Source organism: Chelon labrosus, assembly GCF_963514085.1.
Source record: "Chelon labrosus genome assembly, chromosome: 4".
NCBI classification, from domain to species: Eukaryota; Metazoa; Chordata; class Actinopteri; order Mugiliformes; family Mugilidae; genus Chelon; species Chelon labrosus.
Window position 1 is genome coordinate 20,797,304 of NC_140340.1, and position 23,513 is coordinate 20,820,816.

General features: G+C 40.1%; 2 protein-coding genes across 2 annotated transcripts in view; one reads left to right on the forward strand and one right to left on the reverse strand.

The window, feature by feature from the left end:
- The first annotated feature begins 2,017 nt into the window (after positions 1-2,017).
- LOC311486806 (delayed-rectifier potassium channel regulatory subunit KCNS2) lies at positions 2,018-12,071 on the forward strand. The gene is made up of 9 exons (XM_084542817.1): positions 2,018-2,571; positions 2,664-2,797; positions 3,258-3,422; positions 3,509-3,680; positions 5,568-5,651; positions 5,737-5,898; positions 7,614-7,697; positions 10,121-10,213; positions 11,125-12,071. The coding sequence occupies exons 1-9, from the start codon at positions 2,401-2,403 to the stop codon at positions 11,575-11,577; spliced, it is 1,518 nt and encodes a 505-aa protein (XP_084398943.1). The 5' UTR covers positions 2,018-2,400; the 3' UTR covers positions 11,578-12,071.
- Positions 12,072-14,919: 2,848 nt separating this feature from the next.
- The window catches only part of LOC311486765 (serine/threonine-protein kinase 3/4-like), a 28,725-nt gene continuing 20,131 nt past the window's right edge, over positions 14,920-23,513 (reverse strand). Inside the window, exon 12 of the mRNA XM_084542757.1 lies at positions 14,920-18,128. Coding sequence (XP_084398883.1) covers positions 17,970-18,128 — 159 coding nt within the window. The 3' untranslated portion in view covers positions 14,920-17,969. The remainder of the gene's footprint in view (positions 18,129-23,513) is intronic.

Below are 23,513 nucleotides of genomic sequence, written 5' to 3' on the forward strand. Positions count from 1 at the left end.
TACTTAAGTGTCACTGACTAGGACAATTAAGCCACTAAAAGACACTTTGGACTGGGTTTCTGCACCCCCACTGGCCTTGCAGATGTAGCAAGCTTGAACTACAAAAGTCTAGGGGTACAAAACTGCAAACTAACTTTTGAACAGCCCCCATTCTCAGCAGAAGACATCCAGTCTCCAAATGAAATCCTAGGCAAGCCCCAGTTTATGTTGCAAAACAACATAAAATGGAGACATGACTAAAGCATTAAAAAGGCCACACAGTGAGCCTCTGCACCTGCGAGCTGGGCTCTTTCTTCAGCCTCTCCAGCCATGAGAATTTTACAGGTTGGCAGGGCTTCAAAATGTTAATCTTGTTTTTATTAAAATGATTAAATCGATGAAATTTTATTGATGCGTGGCAGGAGCTGAGTCAGCAAACGCACAATGAATAACACTACAAAAATAAAAGAATAGGGTAAATACTAGGACACAAAATGCTGCAAAATAAATACATGTAGTTTAAGAATAAATGTAAGATATGAGACAAAGATTGAATGATCTATGCTGTTGCACAATAAAGAAGGGATTCTCTTACATTTCAGCATTGCTCCTATCAGACTGTGGTTATTGTATATAATGCCACTCTCATGTAACTGAATCTGCATGAGAAAGATCACATGTACTCTGGAAATCATACGTCGATAAATACCCTTCTGAAGCAGGACATAATTACATTTTAATGCTTCTTGTTTATTTCCAGTTATTATTTAATTCTTTGAGTCACAGATTCAGTTGCAGAAGACAAAAACACCACATTAACATCCACCTCTCTGTTTCATTGTTTGTTCTGGGACTAAGGTATTACGTCTAAATAGGAGGAGCCATTTTTCAGTTTTTGTTTTACTCTGCTTCTGCATCCAGCAGCATTATTCTTCTAATGGTGTAAACTCTACTGAAGAGCTAAACAAAGATAGGGTATTTATGTCCCCTGGATTTAATCATTTTGACTGTACTTCGCAGTTTTATAAATTAAGCAGCAATTTGTGAGTGACTCACACTTTGTGAACTGCTAGAACAGAGACGTGGCTCCATATCTTGGCATGTGGTGAATATGTAAAGAGGCACAGGCTAGGTTTTACACAGATATGATATACAGTAGACAGATCATGTTTCAATGGGACTACACACCATGAAACTGGAGAATTATCCATTTGTGTTACAAATGAATAACTGGGTAGGTGTCACACATTGTTAATGGGACTGTAAATCAGGTATAACTTGGAGTAGCCAGATGGAGCGTGTTTCAACCGATACAGAGAAAAAAAATACCTCTGTATCAATTACATAGCCCTCCAACCAATGTCTACAGCTGAGTGGAGGCTAAAGGCAGCTAGCAACCAAGCCATGCCCTTAATCATACATAACTTAAAGCTTTGATATCATTTAAACTCATTTCTCCCCGTACAGTTGTCATGATTGAAGATCTTTAATCAGCTTGTGTTGCTGGTATCAATGTGACATCGTCCTGCTGTGATTATGTTATTGTTTGGACAGCAGAGATCAGTGTTTCATTCATTCATTCATTCATCTTCTGTAACCGCTTGTCCTGTGAGTGGCCTGGAGCCTATCCCAGCTGCCATCAGGCGAGAGGCGGGGTACACCCTGGACAGGTCACTAGTCACAGGGCTAACACAGAGAGACAGACAACCATTCACACTCACATGCACACCTACGGCCAATTTAAAATCACCAGTTAACCTAATGAGCATGTCTTTGGACAGTGGGAGGAAGCCGGAGTACCCGGAGAGAACCCACGCAGACACAGGGAGAACATGCAAACTCCACACAGAAAGGCCTGGATTTGAACCCAGAGCCTTCTTGTCGTGAAGCATCAGTGCTAACAGTGCCGCCCCCAGTGCTAGTTTGGTTTCTTCCAAAGTTTTTACTGTGAAGTTCTCTCTTTGTGTTTCTTACTGAGATGAAGCAGAGGAACAGTAACGACCACTGCTGTAACTTTGGAAGATATTCATTTTAATTTGTCTAACTCAAACTGGTCCTATCACTTCCACTGGAAACACATTTGAAAGATTAATTAAATTGCCAGGATGAACAGGATGAACCAGCAAGTTTAGAACAGTTTCATTGTTTACAAGAGCACCTGATTATCGTTTGAAAGAAGAAAAAATGTTCTGGGCAACCATGATCTGCAGCACCCCTGAGTCCAGCAGGAGACTGCTGCATGTCTCAACCATTGCTCTCAACTGCAAGATGCAACTTCTAATTGTTGCCGTAAACCTTTGGAAATGCTATCTGGAAGATCTGGATTCTGCAAACATTTCTGTAAAATCACTGCACAGGGATTTCTTCTGCACCACCTTTGTTTTTTAAGCTTGTCACTGTTGTGTCTCAGCGGATATAACCATGGTGAAGGAGAGTCTGCCCAGCTGGATCAACCAGGACCCCGACGAGGGTCTGGTCCACGTGAATGTTGGAGGTCTGAAGAGGAGCCTCTGTTCCAGCACTCTGAAGAAGTTCCCAGACACCAGACTGGGAAAGCTGCTGGCGTGTGATTCAGAGGAAGATATACTGCAGGTGGGTCAGCTGCTTGAACGTCTCTCTGTTCTCCATCCTAACTTTAATCTTCTTCACTCGTCTCATTTTTCCTGTCCACCTCCCTGCTGTAGGTGTGTGACGATTATGACGTGCAGCAGAAGGAGTTTTATTTCGACAGGAATCCCGGCCTGTTCCCATATGTCCTCCACTTCTATCAGACGGGAAAACTTCACATCATGGAGGAGCTGTGCGTCTTCTCCTTCAGGTCTGACCAACGCCGCCTTCCTGCATCATCAAACCGGACATCAAACAGCACATTGACATAATTTATCATGTTTTTAATTTAACAAAGACCAGGAGTTGTTTCAGCATCCTTCTTGTACAGCTTAGGTGTGAATAGAAGCAGAAAAGCAGATAGTTGAATGTGTCTGAAGTGACTAATTTGACTTAAAACAAAGACTCTTTCACATAAATGTGTTCACTGTAAACAGATACAGCAGCTGCTGTTTGATTTTCTATAACAGAGACCTGGTTAAAACAGAGATAAATGAACTTTTACTGATCCTTGTCCAGAAGAAGAGGGAACAAACGAAATTCAATCCCTTTCCTTGTTTTTCTATGTAATAATTTTGACAGGATTTGGGATGGAGCTCTGTCATTTAAAGTCCTATCAGAGTGTAGCTGGTGCTCAGACTAACTTGATTTGGCTCCTGTTTCCCATACAGTCAGGAGATAGAGTACTGGGGCATCAATGAGTTCTTCCTGGACAGTTGCTGTAGTTACCGTTACCACGACCGCAAGCTGGAGAGCAGCCGGCATCGCAGCTGGGACGACGAGAGCGACGTCAGCAGCATAGACACGTCTGTGGACGAGATATCCGACTTAAACAGGTGAAAGAGTCCGAGGCACTTCGTATCTGTGGCTCTGTTTCTGCTTCGCTCTGTCGATCGGTAACCTTCGTCCTCCATCCTCTCAGGGACATGCAGCATTTCCAGGAGGTTCGATACGGGAACATCAAGAAGTGTCTTTGGCTGACGCTGGAGAACCCTGGATACTCCATCCCCAGCAAGCTCTTCAGCCTGCTCTCCATCGGAGTGGTGCTCACATCCATCGCCACCATGTGCATTAACAGCATCCCAGAGTATCAGGTTGGTCCGGCGAGCTCAAAAAACTGAAGCCAAGCTTTTAACAGGGAGCCAGTTAATGGACGGGAGGTTCTAGTTCCTGGAGCTCATGGAGTTACTTAAAGCACTTAAAGCACTGTTTGCGTCCTCAGGGACTGTAACAATGTTGTGTTCAAACACCTATAAGACATAAGACATAATGCATGTTTGTTTATCCCACGTATTGGAAATTACCTTGTCACTGTAGCGTGGAATTTGGAAAAAATATATACAAACACTTCGACAGGAGAATTACCAAAAAAAAAAACACAAAAAAATAACAACACTGAAAAATATATAGAGAAAAATAGAAATATAAAGACATTCTGTATATACAGTGTGGTGGTGGAATAACTTTACAAATAAATAATTGCTAAAACTTTAAAAACTATAAGATGGTGAGGTAGTGGTTCGTGCAAAATAAGGCAGTGCAGAAAAGCAGATTTATTTCTGCAATAACGACTGTAAAAGCCAAAAACAAAGCCAGGTCTAACATGCGGGTTATTGCTGATTCAGCCTGATGGCAGTTGGAATGAAGGACCTGCGGTAGCGTTCCTTCTTACAGCGTGGATGTTGCAGTCTCCTGCTGAAGGAGCTGCTTAGGTGTGAAACAGTCTGATGCAGTGGGTGAGAGGGGTTGTCCATGATTGAATTGATGATCCTGTACTTTAATATGGAGTTTGTACCTATAATAGCTTCTATTCTTCTTGGAAGGATTATCATTCTGTAGAGCATGTATGAGGTCAGGCACTGATGTTGGACATTCCAGTTCATCCCAAAGGTGCCTTATGAGGTTAAGTTCTTCCACACAAACTCATCAGACTATATCTTTATAGTCCTTGCTTTGTGCACTGGGACAGTCATGCTGGAATAGAAAAGGGCCTTCCCCGAAATACAAAGTTGGAAGCATAGCATTGTCCGAAATGTCTTGGTATGCTGAAGCTTTAAGATTGACCTTCATTGGAGATAAGGGGCCAAAACCAAACCTTGAAAAACAGAACCCATACCGCCATTATCCCTACTTCACCAAACTTCACAGTGGGCAAAATGCAATCAGGCAGTAAGGTTCTCCCAGCATCCACCGAACTTCGCCCATCTGACTGTCAAACAGAGAAGAGCGATGCATCACTCCACAGAAAACGTTTCCACAGTCCAGTGCTTTACTCCACTGCATCCGATGCTTGGCATTGGACTTGGTGATATGAGGCTTGCATGCAGCTGCTCGGCCATGCAAACCCATTCCATGTAGCTCCTGCTGCACCATGCGTCTTAGCAGTTGTTGACCCCACTCTTTGATTTTACGTGGCCTTCCGCTTCATGGCTGAGTTGCTGTTGTTCCAATTCTTCCATTTTCTAATCATGTCACTTACAGCTGGCATCCAGCAGAGAGGAAATTTCACAAACCGTCTTATTTGAAAGGTGGCATCCTATCACAGTGCCATGCTTGGAAGTCACCCATGCATGGGCAGACTGCTTGGTTTTATACACCTGTGACAACGGGTCTGACCGAAACTTCCGAATTCAACAATTAACACGCGTGCTCAAATAGTTTTGTCGACATTGTATTCTCCACATTTATTTGTGCCAAATTCCCCCAAAACTCAACTATTTACCCCAAAATTTATAATGAAGCAGAACCAATACCAACCCTGAGAGAGGTACAAGAATCAAAGGAGGAGAAAGTTTCTTACGTTGCATGTGTTTTGAGATTTGTGTTTTGAGTGGCCACTGTACATCCCAGATATTTTAATGTAGCGAATATATCATTATCAAGTAGAATGATATAAACGTTGAATAAATGTCAATAAACTAAATGTATTACCGAAAACGCCTGCATATGGGACCCTTAATCACTCTCCTTTTGTCTCTCAGACTTTTGATTCTGATGGAAAGTTGATCGAGGACCCGACCATGCAGGCTCTGGAAGTGTTCTGCACCTGTTGGTTCACTTTCGAGGTGAGGAGAGAAAAAACAAAGCCGGTTCATGGTTGATTGGTATCAGCAAAGACAGAAGGTTCTGACTATTTCTGATCTCTTTGAGGTTGTGACGCGGCTGCTGCTCGCGCCGAACACGAAGAAGTTCTTTCGTCACCCTCTGAACATCATTGACCTGGTATCTGTCGTTCCCATCTACATCACGCTGCTCTTTGACATGACTGTGGGGTCGGAGTCGGAGTTGGGAGACCTGGGACGACTCATACAGGTCAAAGCTACTGTCTGTATTCTGTATGTGAATATGCATGTTACACCACTGCGACTTGTTTCTGTCTAATAACATCTACAACCCTTTATGGGGCGAGGAACCATATTTGGTAACTTCATTTTAAATTGCTTCCCTGTGCCTCTCAGTGAGGTTTAGAAGCCATGATTTTCCCCCAGCCAATCAGTGAAGATCAAGGAAACATTCTGAGGTCAAATCAGGGTCAAATGTGGTCTGCAAGGTCCACCTCTGCATGAACACTGAGTATAGCTGCTCTATTAGGTACCATGAAGAAGTGGCCTAATGTTGTCTAATGTGATCATGTGTAGGCTGACAAGTGCCTGAATCAGCACTTATGTTCTAATGGTCTAAAATACATGTTTACATTTGTTTACCACTAAAGGACAAGGAACCATATATGATAATTTCATTGACGTTGATTTTCTACATGAAAATGAAAGTTTTTGAAAAATGTGACAAAAGTAAAAAAGTCTTATGTCCATTGATAAATGGTCGTGATAGTTAATATCTCATCAAGACGAGCAGATTGTTGTTGCATAAACCAGCTCAGGATGTTCAGATAGTCTAAACATGTTAAGACAGTCTTGTAAATATTCACACTGAATCCAGCGTTAAGTATAATAAAAAAACGATTTCATTTATACAGCGTGCGATATAGCTGATGCATGTAACATGAAAGACTGAAAATGAAAATAAACCAGATCATAGAACCATAAAACTGTAAGAGAAGCGGTTCTTCTATTACAGGTGAATTAGCTTTTATAATGATTGAATATAAGAGGTATCATAGGAGTTGGAGAATGATGCATTCAGGAAGGCGTGGATTACTACAGGTTATATAGACAGGGCAGTTTGACCAGATCAGGACCACAAATGAGTAGCATGGAGCTCTGCAGGTCAGAAACACATTTTGCAGGTGTCATCAGGTACGTTGCTGTTCCAAATTACAGAATGACCTTCCTACATCCTCCAGAATCAAACTTGTCAAGTACGAACTATCAAGTGTGATGTGAACTTCAGACTTTATAAACGCCCCACCTAACAGCTAATTCAGCTAATTCAAAATGAGGCGCAGCATGAGTGGAGCTGAAGCTAAAGACGCCCACCTGTCACTGAAAGCAGCCACGCCCCTCAATTGCTGTTCGAGTTGAACATGTCAGCTGCCTGTTTTTTGGACTGCAAGCGTCGTCATCATCAGGGTTACATCCCAACAAAAATCATGTTTTTTAGCTGCTTGAAACAAAGCTTAATTTTTCAATCTTGAAAGTTGCTGCTACAGTTGCACAAGAGACAGCGACAAGTAAGGGGAAACACTTGTATTCTGCACACTGACTAAACAACTGTTGTGCCACTTCACAATTTACAGACTATTTGCATTATTACCAGTACTACGGATCACTCTTGCACTGCTGAATTTGTTCATTTGATTTTATTTAATAAGCTACTGAAATAACTGAACTAGTATTTGCCATCACCATTTATACATAACCAGTCTGCTGCTGCATATTTTTAAACTGTGCTGAGCCAGTGCAACAAAACTTTGTTCTGTGTACACTTGTATCTTTGTATCTATGAAAATGCATCAAGTGTGGACATCACAAGCTGACTAAATATGGGAAATTGCTCCTTACTGTTTATGATCATAGCTGCTGTTCCAGACGTTTCTGAGACTCATCCTCCACCTGTCATTCTCTCAGGTATTCAGGTTAATGAGAATTTTCAGAGTTTTGAAGTTGGCCCGACACTCGACAGGCCTGCGGTCCCTGGGAGCGACACTGAGGGTGAGTCAGAACGTGTGCAAAAAAAAAAGAAAAAAAAAGAAACTGTACTGGATGAGGCTGTGTTATTGCAGAACATCTAGGATGGTGTTAACATTTCAACACAAGATCAAAAATTTATTTAAAGAAGGGCAAAGAGATGAATGGTGATAGGTGTTTGGATGGACAGGTGGATTTTGCATGATTTCTAAATATAAAAATACATAAATTAAATATAATTTAAGGCAACCCAAAGGTCACTATTTTAAATGGGCAACTAAATGAAAAGCTGACAACTCACTAATGTATCCATTTTCTTCTTAATCTTCGCATAATACAGGAATCTAAAAATAAAGAGGTTGACAACTGATGAACGTCATCAAAACGAACAAATAAAGGGAATTAAAACGTCCATTTTACTCACAGGTTTTTAGAGAGTCTTATTATAATAAACAAGCTAAAGTTTCTCTTGACTAAAGTGCACTGCGGTGATCATCTGTCAGGGGAACAGCAGGACTGATCATTAGATGCATGTGAACACTACAAAGAAAACCAGGAGCCACTTGTTAAAGCTTTGCTCTGTGGTGCAACAACTGGTCAAAATCTCAACAGGGTTGTGCTTCTGCATCAGTTTTATCCCGTAGCTTAAATTTTCTCTCTTTCTTTAGGTGTATTAAACCATTTAATCAGCTCTAGCTCGTTCTGTGAAGCACACACGTTAGGTGTTATTACAGGTTAGGGTCCTGTAAATGAGCTTGGCACGGTTCAACCTTACCGGCAGTGAAAGAAACGGGTTATTTTAAACTTAAGGAGAAGCAGAAGACAGTAAAAGTCTATTAAATGAAATGTGCAGAAGCAGAGAAGAAGAAGAGGCAGAATCATCATCATCATCATCATCATCATTATCATCATCATCATCATTATCTGTATAGCACTTTTCAAATCAATATTACAAAGTACTTAACAGCAACATAAAAATCTGCAATTTTAAAAACAGGCACATAAAACAAAATATAAAAATACACTTAAGAACTTAATTCAAATCTCAATTAAAACTCACTTAAGAATCAAGAAAAAATCCAGGAAGGCATTCCTCAGCTGTGGGGCCCTAACTGAGAACGCCCTATGTTTTCCGCCGGGCCTCTGGAACAGACAGTAGACCTTTACCCGAGGCTGGATAAATCAGTCCAACTAAAGAGTGATCCAAAAGAAGAATACAAAAAAAAAAAATCCTTTGAAAAGCCAAAAGGGGAAAAAAATAAAGAGAAACACAGTGAGCGACAGAGAAGCACAACACATGAACAGACATAGGACTATACAAGGACTATATGAACACAAAGGCTAATGAGACACAGGTGAGAGTACAGAGGGAGGAGCACACAAGGAGAAACCAGTCACCTCATCAGACAGGAGAGGAAAAACACACAGACAGGAAGTAAAGCAAGGCACGAAGCAAGACCGGAAATAAAAACAGGAAACACAAGACGAAATCCAAAAAGGATTACAATAAATGTTCAAAACTCAATCTCATGACACAAAGACTAAATCATTGCCTACGTTCTCTTGTGAAGTGTATCGGTTACACCAGAATCAGTTTCCACAACTTACGACTGAGCAGCTCCTCCTGGCTTTCATTACAACAGCAGGTCGTGTTACAGTCTCGCAGGTTTGCTCTGTCCAGCAGAAGGAAGAGGAGAGGATCATCAGCGTGTAAAACATCTTTATGCATCAGATGTAACCTAAACACTGTCCTCAGTAATTTGCTGTGCTTTGTAAATGTATGTGCTCTATCTCCTGAAAATAAAATAAAAAATCTGCTGGGTTCTATTAAATAAATATCTTTACTAAATTATTGTATAGTTATCTTAAATTTTGGGCACTAGTGTTGACCCACACTGAATGTGCCAATGCACCCTGTTGTTTCATTTTAATTATAAGTCAAGTTCTGCCTTAAAGGAATGTCATACTGATTAAATACGACCATTTTTACTTTGATAATTTGTTAATTTACTAGGAGATAGTCCTTAAAGAAACTTCATAGAGTAAAAGCACAGTATATTGGTATATTAATTATTTATGAATGTGTTTAATTAATTCAATCGTCTTTTCACATCACATTAAACTAAGTAAGGGATTTAATTTTGGGTTTCACAGTGCAGCATTAAATTAATGTGCTTTAGAGGTCTAGCCTGTGTTTTATTTTTAGTTTTATTTTCTTCTTCTCTGGTGTCTCCAGCGTCCCAGGAGAGAGACCGGATTACAGGACATTTTCGAAATAGTTCCCGTCCTGTAGTGGAGTGTATTATTGTGTTTCATGGATTTGTCAGTGCTCTGTTGATGTTTGCAACCGTTGGATCACATTAAAAATGATACCTCCCGCCTATTCTTTCGTCCTCAACCTGGGGATGATGGTGTCTAACCAGTTGTCCTCTGTCTTGTCTCTGCAGCACAGTTACCGTGAGGTCGGCATACTGCTGCTCTACCTGGCTGTCGGAGTGTCCGTCTTCTCCGGTATCGCCTACACCGCTGAATATGAAGAGGTAGAGTTAGAGGGATGTTTGTTTCTTTACTTTATGTCTTGATTACCCAAATTTTGGCCGTGTGAGCAGGATGCTCAGTTGCTCGGCCACTGCAGTCATGGTGATGGCGCTACCCATCACCATGATTGCTATGAATCTGTGTGCAGAGTATAAACTGTTATTAACCTCTGACTTTGATCTACTGCAGTAGCTGGGTCAAAATATTAATATCTTCATGACTTTGCTTAACAACCAGATGTCTGACCTTTCCCTCAGTCTCAGCTGTGCTCTTGGTTTAGTTCAAATAATAAGTGTTAGCAGGCTAACATGCTAAACCAACATGGTGAACATGGTAAACACGCCAGCTCCTACAGAAATTAAATGTTTGACATTTTTTGGAGGACGACACGGTCCACATTTTATCCAGAGAGGACAGATGGTTTGAAAGAGGATTAAAAGGAAGACATCGACCCTCATGTTAACATCCAGCCCCAAAAAGTTTCACCTCCATTCACACTTCAAGTCTGGGCCTACATGCCTTTAATGGGTCATGAGAGGACCACCCAGGTGAATGTGGACAAACTCCTCCAATTACAGGCGAGTATCGGGTCATGAAAGTTTCAGGTGTGCACCGCCGATAGATGTTCCAGATAAAACCCCAGCTTTTAGAAGTGAAGGAGCTACTTGGACGAAACGTCTTCAAAGCCATTAAGTCCACATACCAGTGGTTTAGCTTGTAGAGATAAAAATAACTGCCTGGAAAAGCAAAAGTCTGATTTTAAAAAAGAGCTGTCAGTCTGGAGTCACTCTGTTGGGAGCCGATTATGCTCTAGCAAAGATCTAGAGGGACGTAGTCATGTAATATTGTGTTTTTATATTTTATCTCACATTATCTAATATAAAATTCCCCTCCTCTCTGTCTGTGTCCTCAGGATGTGGGTCTGGACACCATCCCGGCCTGCTGGTGGTGGGGCACGGTGAGCATGACTACTGTGGGTTACGGGGACGTCGTGCCCGTCACAGTGGCGGGGAAGCTGGCGGCCAGCGGCTGCATCCTGGGCGGCACCCTGGTGGTGGCGCTACCCATCACCATCATCTTCAACAAGTTCTCCCACTTCTACCGCCGGCAGAAAGCCCTAGAGGCGTCGGTGAGGAACAACCACCGCAGGAAGATGAAGATGAGCTGCGAGAGCAAGCCAGAGGAGGAGGACGAGGAGGACGAGGGGTCGGACGGGGACAGCCGCTGTCTGGACGACGATGATATTGACAACTTTGAGGAGGATGATATAGATTGTGAGGATGACGGAGGAGTGATAAACTATAGTTATGTGGAGCATCCGTCCTATACGTCGATGATGAGGAAGAAGGAGCTGCATCAGCTGTGAAGAGAAGACGGAGTTCATATTGCAAATCTGACCCTGATCACATTCACCTCCATGATCTTTTTCAATCAGCAAGTTGATTTGGGTCATTTTCATATTTGAGCATGACTTCAGTGTAGTGTGAATTGTGAGAAAAGTGTCCATGACCGACCGCTGTTATTGAAACTCACTGAACAAACCTGGAGGACAAAGACCTGAGAGGGCTGCAGCTTGATCAGGCTTTGAGTAGATGCTCCTTAAAAATGTCAGAGCTGGAGAGACTGTGCTGTAACGTCTGTAAAATCTGGGCTTCCATGACCGACTGCTCCGACATGATTCATTGTGCATGTTGGCTGTTTCCAGGATAGAAGTTTGCTCATTCTGATGTTGGACTTGTCGAACTATTAACTGAACAACCTGAACTGCACTGGACTGGAGTGAAGTAGCATGCACAAGTATGAAATGCAGCTAAATAAAAAGCAATCAAACAAAACTGTGAATCGTACTTTTGTGGACCCACAATGATGACATGTTTAAAGGAAACATCCCAGAGATCTGTTTGTTAAATAGAAGGCTGGTTAGCTTAGCTTAGCAATTAAGACTGGGAACAGAGGCTAGCCTAATCGATCCAAACAAAACTAAGTCTGTCCGCCAGCTGCAGATATACTTTGAATGTGGGTACTAGGGGTTGCGCATACTTTTTCAAGTTGACACAGACTAGTCGTTGATGACGTCACTAATACAAACACAGTAGGAAGTAATGCTTTGCAACGATGAAATCTATATTCTTGACCTGAATACATATGCTGAGAACAGACAGCTCATTTACTACATACTGTGCAGTGTAGATATGTATAGCCTGTATAAAAACAGGCTGCAACTCAGCTCCATCAATCGCATTTAACAGTACTCCACAGCATGTTGTAAGATGGGATAGTGTAGCCGGGTTAAAAACATGCAGTATTTCTCTGAATCCCTCTCTGTGTACTGCAGCTAAAGGTCTAATAACTTCGACAATGAAATTCACCAACAAATTGTTAATAAGTGGATGGAAACGGATGAACAAAGTGATTAATGTATTTGTTGTACAGTGTGCACTACTGCAAGACTTAAATGGAAAGAGAAACCTGATTACAAAAAATTAAACAGAAAACCAAAAACTGGATAACAAAAGGTACTAAAAACACAATATTATGACAATTCTGAGCCTTTTCACCACCTCTTGGGGTCTCATGGACTTTCTGTATTTGCTGCCGTCGTGAGTATTTGCTGCCGTCGTGAGTATTTGCAGCGCACGTGTTGCGAATTGTTGAGCTTTATTGGCCACAATCTCACACAGCGCAATTAAACTGTTGTTTCAATTTAGTAAAAAGCATTGTAGTCGGTGTATGTTCAGTATCAAACTGATGCTGAAAGACTTTATACTGAGCAGTTGCTGAAGATTTTGCTCATTATAATCCACAGAAAACTATGGTGGTTGTAGAGATCTAAAAAAAAAAAACTGTTCAGAAACTGACGGAAATCCAATGAAAACTAAACTGTCTGCATGATTTTCTATAGATGAATCGACCCTTTAGGTCCAGATCCCCTCCTTCCAACCTTTTGTTCTCAAAGACGAGCAGGAAGAAAAGTTTGTGAGTCTCAGCCAGAGCAATGACATTAGGACTGTTCTGCAGCGCAGCTTGTGTTTCACTTAATGGATGTTTGTGTAGAGAGGACGAGTCTTCCGGCAGTTTCTTTCCTATCGAAAAGCATTACAGCAGAGAGATGATGTTAACGCAGTGAAGCTCTTCAAGGATGAATCGGACTGAAAGCTGAGTTATCTGTTGGACAAGGTAAAGCTGAAGGTGGTTTTATTAAAAGGTAAACTTTTCTCTTTTTTTAATGTTTAATTGTAATTTTAATGAAAAAATAGTTTTAATTAGTTTTTAACTTAAAAATCAACTATTACAGTAGATGGGCTGCCAAAACTATTCACAGAAAGTCATTGTCCCTACCAGCTGGTCAAAACTTTCACTTATCATGTCAAATAGCTCAACATCAGCTGCAGGTATCCACGGTGCTGGTGATAATCTTTTCAACCCCTGAGGCGTCTTTAAAATGAACTACCGGATTAGTTCTTAAAAACATCAATATTCTCTAGAACAAAGGAGGCGTAAAGCTGGCGCTCCACTAACCTCATCTTCTGATCATTTCATGGGATTCCTTCACAGACAACAGGCTGACAACTCTGCTGACATGTTACAGGATCAGCAGGAATGAGCCACAATTCTTCTAAATTCTTCTTCTTCGCTGTAGACGACAGACCAGCAGTTGCCGGAAACGTTTATTGCTGCACAAGGTGAAACAGGTGGTGTATAAACCGAATGGCAGCGTTCAACTGTTTAATCAGGCAGCCACAGGCAGGCAAACAAGACCCAGGAGGACGATGGCAAAACTCTTGGTCGTGAACAGAAAGCTAAGACGGTTTAGCGGGAGGCAGACGGACAAGGTGAGTTGGAGACAGGCATGGTCAGAACTGGGAAGTCAGGCAGAGGACTGCTGGAAAGTCTGGCCTGGCAAAGAACAATCTGGCCAAGGAGTGAATCTGGAACTGGTGAATATACGCTGGCCTTATTACAGATGATAGTGAGCAGCTGTGTGCACAGGTGAGCTAAGGTGACTGATGAGGCGAGAGTGGCTGGCAGGCTGAGTGAAGGAGAGGCAGGGTCAAAGGAAAAATACTGAGAGCAAGATAGGTGACTGAGCTGTGGCACAAGGAGGTTACACCAATTTACTGAAAACAGTGGTTCACTTACTTCTTCATTAAAAGTATATTTTGAATAATTTTATGTGGAAATGTAAACAATTTGGAGGCGTTCAAAAACCTTTATGAGTATTTTTTCAAGCTGATCAATCAACCTGATGCCAACTAAAATGATCTAATCAGATATGTGTTTACATCAAGATATCAATCCCTATAGAGCGTTACTGACAATATGGTTCTGCTGCTGTGGAGCATCTTTCCTTATGTACGTATGATGATCTCAAAAATACCCAGAAAATGATTATACCCATGCAGCTGAGAGGAGGCCCTCCACAAAACAATTCAACAAGGTGCAAGAGAAATCTGTTAAACGCTAAAAAGCTTAAAACCTGAGTTTAGAACGTGTTCTGTCCGACAGATCCAGATCCACAACCATCTGTTGACAAAATATAAGGAAGAAAGTAAATTTCTGCCACCAGAATATTTCTTCCACACATATCAACGTATGTTTTCACAGTAAATGTTCATTCTGTCCTTAAATCAGGCTTTTAGTTTAAGCAGAAGTTCTGAACACTGGTTTTACACAGGCAGCTACAGAGAAAAGGAATGAATAAAATACAAAATAATCAGCAGCAAAAATCACAAAGACAAGTTGCTTGTGTTTCCTCAGTTTTTATTATCTTCTTTATCAGATTAGCAAACAAAAATAAAACGCACAAACCAAACAGCAGTGATCTCAGACAGACAAGTGGAGAGAAATAAATGAGGGAGAGTTTGCCTCTGGATGCCTGGATGGTCTGCTGTGACTCTTCACTTGAAGTTATCACAGACTCCTGAAGTTCTTTTTATTGCTTCTTGCAATCTTAAAATGAACATTTTATAAACACAAGAACAAAACTAAAAAGAAACTCAAGGTTCCCTGAAGATGAGAATGAATAAATGTAACGCCGGAGCAGCGTCAACAGTCCTCGCGCTGCATATGTTTCAGCAGGTCTGACACAGTAACTGATTCACTCCTTAAATAAACTGGTTGTGCAGCAGAAATATTGATCACGTTCATTCTTTTCCAGCAAAAATAAATTAAATCACAGAGGAATTAAACACCAGATACACCAACAATCCAGATACGTACTATTAAGAGGAATGAATCCGCGGTTTATAAAAAAACAGACCACTGCATTAAAAGTTTAGACGGTCGTTCAAATAAAAGGCAAAGAAGACAATTTCTCTTTTCTCCAGTGATTTCGACTTCTGGCAGCTAATACTTGCCCTTTTCTCCCCATCAAACAGAAGTAAAGTGAACAAAAGCAGCTTAAAAAACAAACAGTGCTTCCAACATTAAGGCAGAAATAATCCCTTTAGCTTTGCTTGTAACACAGGACGGGAAATAAATTGTGCTCATGAGTCGTTACCTAACTGAGAAACAAATTTTACAGTGTTTAATTTTCAGATGCAGCTTAAGGTTTTTCTCTCCGGGGTCTCGTTGTTTCTTGATCGAACCCTCAGCTCATCAGATGAATCACAACATCCAAACATGCGGCCCAGTGTTCTCGTATATACAGACGTGAAATATCTACAGTAATGTCTCATTTTACACCCCTGAGGAGTTTGATGACCTGAGAAGCTTTTCTGACTGCGTCTCCACTAAAGCCCTACGTATAAAAATATAAATCCATTACTCTGGGTGGTGCTGGAACAGATGAGGAATGTCAGAAGTGGACCGGGGTCTGGGCAGACGCCAGCTCTTGGCACTTTTTGTCAGGAGGGGGGGAGGGGCGGTCTCACCGAGTCCGCAGTGCCAGATCAAACTAATGCATCCAGAAAATAAAAGCTTCGTTGGATCTGTTCCAGACATTTGTCAAAACTGAGCTTGATTAGGAAGAAAAATAGATTTAAAATAAAAAGTCTAAAAAAGAGCACTGGTGGTTGAAAAAAAAAAAAAAGAAGGCAAAAATCACTAAATTCCCTTTAAACATTTTTATATATTATGTATTAAAATTTACGATCAGACATCAAGATGCAGGTCTCTATTTTAGCGCCAGCAGATCCTAAACATTTTGGTTTGCGGTGCATCAAATGACGTCACGTTCACCTGTGAGTAAGTAGGGGCTGCAGTATAAACAGACTGAGTGAAATGATAGTAAAATACATGATTCGAAATAGAGCTGGGATTTTTGTGATTATGAATTGATCTTCATTTGAAAGATCTGATATCAATTCATTAAATCCTAAGTTCACACTATTTACTGCAGTCTCTCGTTAGAAATCTTTCTGCGGTCAACTGTCACGATATTACACGATATTCACCGGGATTAGTCCCAAGTGTGAGGGAGATCTTAAACGTGACAGAAGCTCCAACTCTGAGATGATTGGATTTAAATAGTAAAACTACTTCAAAACTGAAATATCTCTAAATTAAATGATACTGAATCGAATCAAGAAATCAAAGTGATGTGCAGCCCTGATATGAAATCTGTCCTAAAGTTATTAGTGGACAAATAGAGAGATACTGTGTCTTTATAGTGTGTTAGAAACCATTTACTGAACAGATATGATATAGAAATTTACTTTTGCTGTCACTGAACTGAATCTTTTAACTCAGGTTCAGAGACATGCATTATCATCATTATTCTCATTAATAATCTGTAGATTGTAAATATTCTTCTGTAATTAGTCCTGTTGGTTAAAAAGGAATGAATAGCACTTAAAAGATTTTATATTAATCTCCACCAGATGCCCTTAAAAACAAACTTTTTTTTTAGAGATGTTTAAAGAAGTTTCATGATAATTCAGACATGAAGTGTAACTTGAGTAAACAAGGAGCTCTGTGGAGGAAAAACAGAAACTAGACCCTACTCTGAATAACTGCCTTTTTCTGCCTCTTTACTGACGTTTTTATGCAGTTTGACTCGATGTCGAGGCAGAAAACATGAGAAAAACTGAGACACAAACAGGGTTTCCTATGTAACATCAAAGACATCTGCCGAACTAAAACATGAGCCAAACCAGAAAGGTTTTCAGAAGCAACCTGCAGGGTGAAAATACATGAGTTAAGAGAGGAGCTCATGTGTTGGAGCATATCAGTAATTTTGCATTTTCAGCCTTTTGTGCATTTTTCTTTTTGAGAATGTGTATTTTTTCACAGTCTGGAAAAGAAACACGGAGACATTCACCAGCATCGCTGTTTACCAACAGTGACAGGAAAACACTAAATGAATAGACAAGTACCTAAATGTAATTAGTCAGCAGTTAAAACAAAACTGTACCTCATGACTGTGTAAAAAAAATCAACTTTAAGAGATCTGACTTTTCAGTGTGGACAAGACATCTGTGTGCAAGCATGAAATAAGAAGAAAGCTGCTGATGATATCAAGATGAAGCCCTCTTAATTGTTGTTCCATAAATTGTTAAAAGCAGAAAAGCGACGAAGAAACTCCAGATTATCTCCAGAAGACAGACGAATAGAAGGAATCTCTAGAACTTCCTGTCGGACTGAGCCCTTCGTTCAGAAAGGCAAACAAGCAGTCTGACATCCAGAGTGACGATCATTAAAATGTCACTTCCAGCTGTATCATCTCTTGATCAATTATTAGAAACTTCAGCACGTCTCAGAGACGCTGTAGGAAACATGAGATGAAACTTTCAGTTGTCGCCACTCAGCAGATCCTTCTCAGAAGTTCTGCTGCCGTCGCTTTTTGGCCTCGATGGCGTCCATGATGGGCTGCCTCTTGGCGTGGTAACGCTGGCGGATCTCCTCGATCTCCTGCTCCATCTGAGGGTCCAGAGAGGCCAGTCTCCCCCGGAGCTCCTCCACTGTCCACGTGCTCACCTAAACAAGGACACAACCAAGTTTGAAACATTTTTATTTCCTAGTAATGTGGGTTTCAGCTGGACACTACACTCAACTGTTCCACATAAAACATCAACACTTGGATGAGCGGTGGGACATCTTCAAGAAACCCATCAAGTCCAGTTCACTAGCTTCAGCTTTGTTTTTTGGATATACTATGACCTGCACAACGGAGAACATTTATGAACTCACTGCAGGATGTTACATAATCGTAACAGCATGAGACATCATTGTCACACATGGATTAGCCACTACAGAGTCCAATCTTTGGAATGTGCTGGAGAAGGCTTTGTGCATTGGTCAGACTCTATCATCATCATCAATACAAGAGCTTGGTAAAAGTCAAAGCTAAGGGCGGTCCAACGAAATATTAGTGTGTGTGACCATGTACAGTTTTTATATATAGTGTACAGTTGTATATATCAGTAAATGTGTACATTCATTGTATAGTTAAAAGTTCCATTTGTAGATTCTGTTTATTAAAGCTTTTTGTATTGTGTTGTAATATGGTGTAATGTAGTAGACAGAGAGCCGAAGTCCCACCCCTCTACTTCCGGGTCATGGGACCCATCTTTCGGAAAAATATGAATGGCAGTCTATGGAGAGATCAGAATTATTTTTTGGTCCCGTTCAAATTGTGGCATGAATTTCACATATGATGTGTGTGAATTTAAAAGATAATTTTTCACGTCAAGAGATAAATTATTTGACGTAAATAAGCTGAACAACATTAGGTTTTGTATGAGATCGCTTAGTGAACTACATCTCTCGTCTGAGAACTATGGCTGTCTCCTTGTTGAGCTTTACCGTCTTCTTCCAGGACGAAGGCAGAAGCATCAAACGAGGTGAAAATCATTATAAATCGGGTCATGTCGAGAGCTGTAGTTACACGAAGGGAGTTTTGGTCGGTTCTGTACGCGCCAGCATACGGGACTTGTAGTTCGTTTAATTACGTATTTTCCATAGCGTTTTACTTAACTATCTTGCGACAAACTGTGACATTCTTGACATGTAAAATCATTTTTTATTCTGAAAAACAACATATGTATAATCCAAGGCACAAGTCGATTGGGACCAGAAAATAATTTATCTTTCGCCATAGACTGCCGTTCATATTTTTTTTTGCGAAAGATAGGTCCCATAACCCGGAAGTAGAAGGGGCGGGACTTCAGCTCTCTATAGAGTAGTGCAGCAGCAGTTGCAGTTATAGTAGTTATTGTGTGTGTGTGTTGACAGTATTTCACACCTCTGTATGTTTTTATTACCATACTGAGTGTGGCAATAAAATACTTGAATCCTGAAGAATGAACTTCTACAAAAATGGCTTAACAATCTCTGTTGTCTCTTTAATCTGAAGTCACTCATTTAAATTTTCAGCCATAAAAATATTTCAGATTCGCTGCATTAAAGTTTAAAGTCTAAACCTTAAAAGACAAGTCCAACTCTCCTTGTCAAACCTTGACTTGTAAATAACTGGACCTGGAGTTCATTTCTGCTGTTGTTATGAGCTGAAGATCTGAAGACTTTAAGTTCAAACATCTATAGGCACCAAGTCCATTAAAGAACACTTACAAAAATCTTAACCACAACCTCAAAATATCTCACACATGATAGTAAGGAGCACGGTGTCTGATAAGAGAATCTATGTCAGCAGCTTTCAAGGGCTCCATCTATTGACATTTATTCAATCTCCCTCTCGTTTGTAGCCTCAGATAGGGACCTGCTGCCTGCTTTAGCTTCTCCCCGGGGGATTCCCCCTCTCAGCTTTTACCAGCAGCACTAAGCTCTCAAGCTATTTATTACCCACAATCAATAGAGCTAAAATAACACGGCCGTCCTAGTCCACTAGACGACCTGATATAACCAGGAGCAGAGGAAGCTGGACGACACCAGGGTCAAGGTAAAACAGATGCCATGGGATGAAACCTTTAAATCATTACTAGAGCTTTAAAGTTTTTGAGGCCACGGAAAAATTCACTGTTAATTTGTATGTAATCAATGAAGATTACCGTTTACTGCAGAAATAGTTAATGGAACAAAGATATTACAGATTTTATAATCATTTAGCAATGACAACTTCTTGCAAAATAATAAAAAAAAAAAAAAAGATTAATTGAAATAACTGATTATTAAAACAGACAACTGATTTACAGTCACGATTAATCAGTTGTTTTCAGATCTACAGTGGAGCCATGTCAGAGATTTCTACAGTTAATACACTTGGAGCTGATAAAGATGATTAATCATATTGATGATTTAATATAAGAGGAAAATTTAGAAGATGTCAGCTTTGGCAATGTCAAACAAAATAGGTTTATAAGCTACCTATATACACACCTCAAGCAATAATGTTTAAGTTTGAGGTTTAAAACGCTACATTCCAACAGTCTAAAAATCTTCCTTGGTGGCTCACACATGATTTAGACCCCAGGATATCATGTCCATTTTAATCAAACTTGAACCAGCAGAGTCCCCAGTAAACGACCTGTCCACATGTCAGGTGGAGGTTGAGGAACACCCGACTGATGACTGATTCATTAACTGAATCTGAACCCACACACTGAGATGTGACTTTCTACAGTGGTTTGTAGGAGACAACTGTGGATAAAAAGCAGTGAGTGTGTGTGTGTGTGTGTGTGTGTGGGGGGGGGGGGGGGGGGGGGGGGCTGAGAGCTCAAATGAAAGGAAACCATTAAAAGTGAAGAATAAAAATAGACAGAGGAAGATGAAATAGAGAAAAGAGGAAAGGACATATTGTATTGGGAGACTGGTTGTTCTACGTCTGCGTCTCATAAATAATGGAGGTTAGTGCTTTCCCACCACATGGTCTAGGTGCATTGTCACTACACTGAACTGGCTGAAGATAAAGCCCTGAATGAAAATGAAACATATTACGTCAAAGCAGCTAAATTAGCTTCAAACACTATATGATATACTGTAAGAACATGTCCTAATGTAGACATGAAAGAGTGGTTACGCTCAAAGAGATTCAATGATAAATCATCTACAGATACCAAAAATAAATGTGTTTTAAAGCTAAATCTACACTAACATCTCACTTACCAGCTCATTAGGTACAATAAAGAAGGTAGTGATCCTGATATCCTGAATGGTCCTGATTCAGTTTGATTCAATATCAATATATTTAGAGATATTTTAGTTCCAAAGCTATTTTGCTTGGTTATGAAAGAGACATTCATAACATTGTCATTGGTTCCAGAGATTTGTGGTTTTTCCAGAGATATTTTTTCTCTAGTTTCACATCTTTCATGTGTCTTTGCTTTTGTGCACCTCTTCTCTGTCGTCATACTTTTCAAATCCAATCAGCTCTCAGTCGTGACGGTGCGCTCAGAGTTGGAGCTTCAGTCATGTTTTGGATCTCCCTCACAGAGGGACTAATCTCGTTTTCAGTTTCAGTTCAGTAGTTCAGTTCAATGTTGAGTGAAGCCAGTCTCACAAGATCGCAGCAAGATTTCTAATGAGGGGATGCAGGAAATGGCGAGTAATTTAAATAAATAAATAAATAAATAAATAAATATTGATTTGAACTGGAAAATCTATTTTTCAAAACTCAGCCCTAATTGTAATGCAACAGTCCTGCTCTAAAGCTGGTTGTCATGAAGGTTCTGGTATTCAGCATTAGTTACAAATAACTGAGAGAGCTGTTGATTCAACTGTGTTTTCATTGTGGAGGCTGTGGTTTGCAGTACTATTTAATTGTATTGTTTTGTACCAACACTTGTTCTTATTAGAAATATAAGAGTATAAACAACAAGCTAATCCTGAATAACTACTTCTGATAGCAAAGGACAAAAATAGAGTAGACATATCTAAAATTAAACACAGTCAGCAAGCAGCTGTCAACTCGCTGCCGCAACTTAAAGATGCCAAAAGAAACTTTCTTTTTATCCTCACATTTGCAAGTCTAATGGAACAATAAATACCCCAAGTTGGATTTGTGTCTTGAAGTAAAGCCTATTTGATGTTGCTCTAACTGAAGTAAAAAGCACACTGATCAACAACAATCAAAATGATCATGAAGTCTGCTCCTACTCAAATATTTATTTATAGTTTTTCTTTTCTTTTGTGATTTTAAGCAGAACGACGAGGTATCTCCTGAATATCTGAAGCTGAGCAGGCAGCTGAGTCTGCTAAGAGTATTTAAAGGTCACATATTTAATATTTAATTCTGGCAGCAGCCATTTGTCCTGTTTAGATGTCTCTGAGATGTGCATGTTTCATTCACTCTGGTACGATTTCTATCAGCTGACTGCCCCTAAATGTAAAGGCAAGGCTCAAGAAGGTGAAATGTTAAATTTGAATTATTTAATGCTTTCTCAGAAAGATATTTACCTCTACACAAGACAACTATGTAAGTGAGATAAATCAAAGCTTAAATATCAGCAGGATGGTTGTTTAGAGTTACTACATGAAAACTATCACAGTGTCTGTGTCTCTTTTTAATAATTTCAAAAGGAAAATCTAATCTCCAAATAACCATGTAAACACTTGATCAACTGATCAGGTGACCAGTTTCCAGGAGGAACAGAAACATGGAGGTAGAAAAACTACCAGTGGTGTGAGCAAGTCTTTGAAAATATGAACGAAGCTGGAATCCATGTGGACAGCAACACTGGAGACATGGAGACATCTTGGTTTTCTACTGTATCAATTCAGGCTTGGAGACAAAGATGGAGGAAAAAAAAAAAAAATGTTCTGAACCTCTTTGTCAATAACACTCTAAAGTGATTGACGTTCTACTGTGAACACATATCTGACCAGAACGTTTTATTTAGTCTTAATGTAAATCTCTGATCAGAATGATTGATCAAAACATGTGACCAATAAACTTCTGAATTTGACTGAAGAAATATTGTCCATGTGAACACAGTCAGAGGATCCACAGAACTGGAAACAGTTAAACCCTCAGTCCCCTTTCTGACGTCAGAAAGAAGAGCGTGGAGGGAGTTTCTGATGCTATCTGGTCATTTTGGATAAAGCATAAAACCTGCTAAAAAAATCAGCGACATGGTGAGTAATAAAAATAAAAAAGCTAATTAGGTCAACAGTACATTGAAAATGTGAGGCATATTTATGGATTGGACGTCATTAGATTTGATCATTGTCAGTGTCATTGTCAATTCTGTTTATCAATCCAATTCTTTATCGATTCCCTTATCGATGGTTTGAATGAAATCACAGCCTTGCACTGATGGCAAATGATATAATGCTCATCTTGTTAAGTCAGATGTTGCCAAGCATTAGGTCTAGGGTTGGGTTTTAGCAGAAATCTCTGGAACCAAAGACAACATTAGTTTTAAGTAAAATAGTTTTGTAACTGAAATATCTCTAAATGAAATGATA

What these genes read in the sequence shown, in the direction of transcription:
- LOC311486806 (XM_084542817.1), top strand. Translation starts at nt 2,401, where the DNA reads ATGGTGAAGGAGAGTCTGCCCAGCTGGATCAACCAGGACCCCGACGAG. An exon ending in CTGTGCGTCTTCTCCTTCAG is followed by an intron (nt 2,798 to 3,257) that starts GTCTGACCAACG and finishes TTTCCCATACAG; the next exon opens with TCAGGAGATAGAGTACTGGG. An exon ending in GAGATATCCGACTTAAACAG is followed by an intron (nt 3,423 to 3,508) that starts GTGAAAGAGTCC and finishes CCATCCTCTCAG; the next exon opens with GGACATGCAGCATTTCCAGG.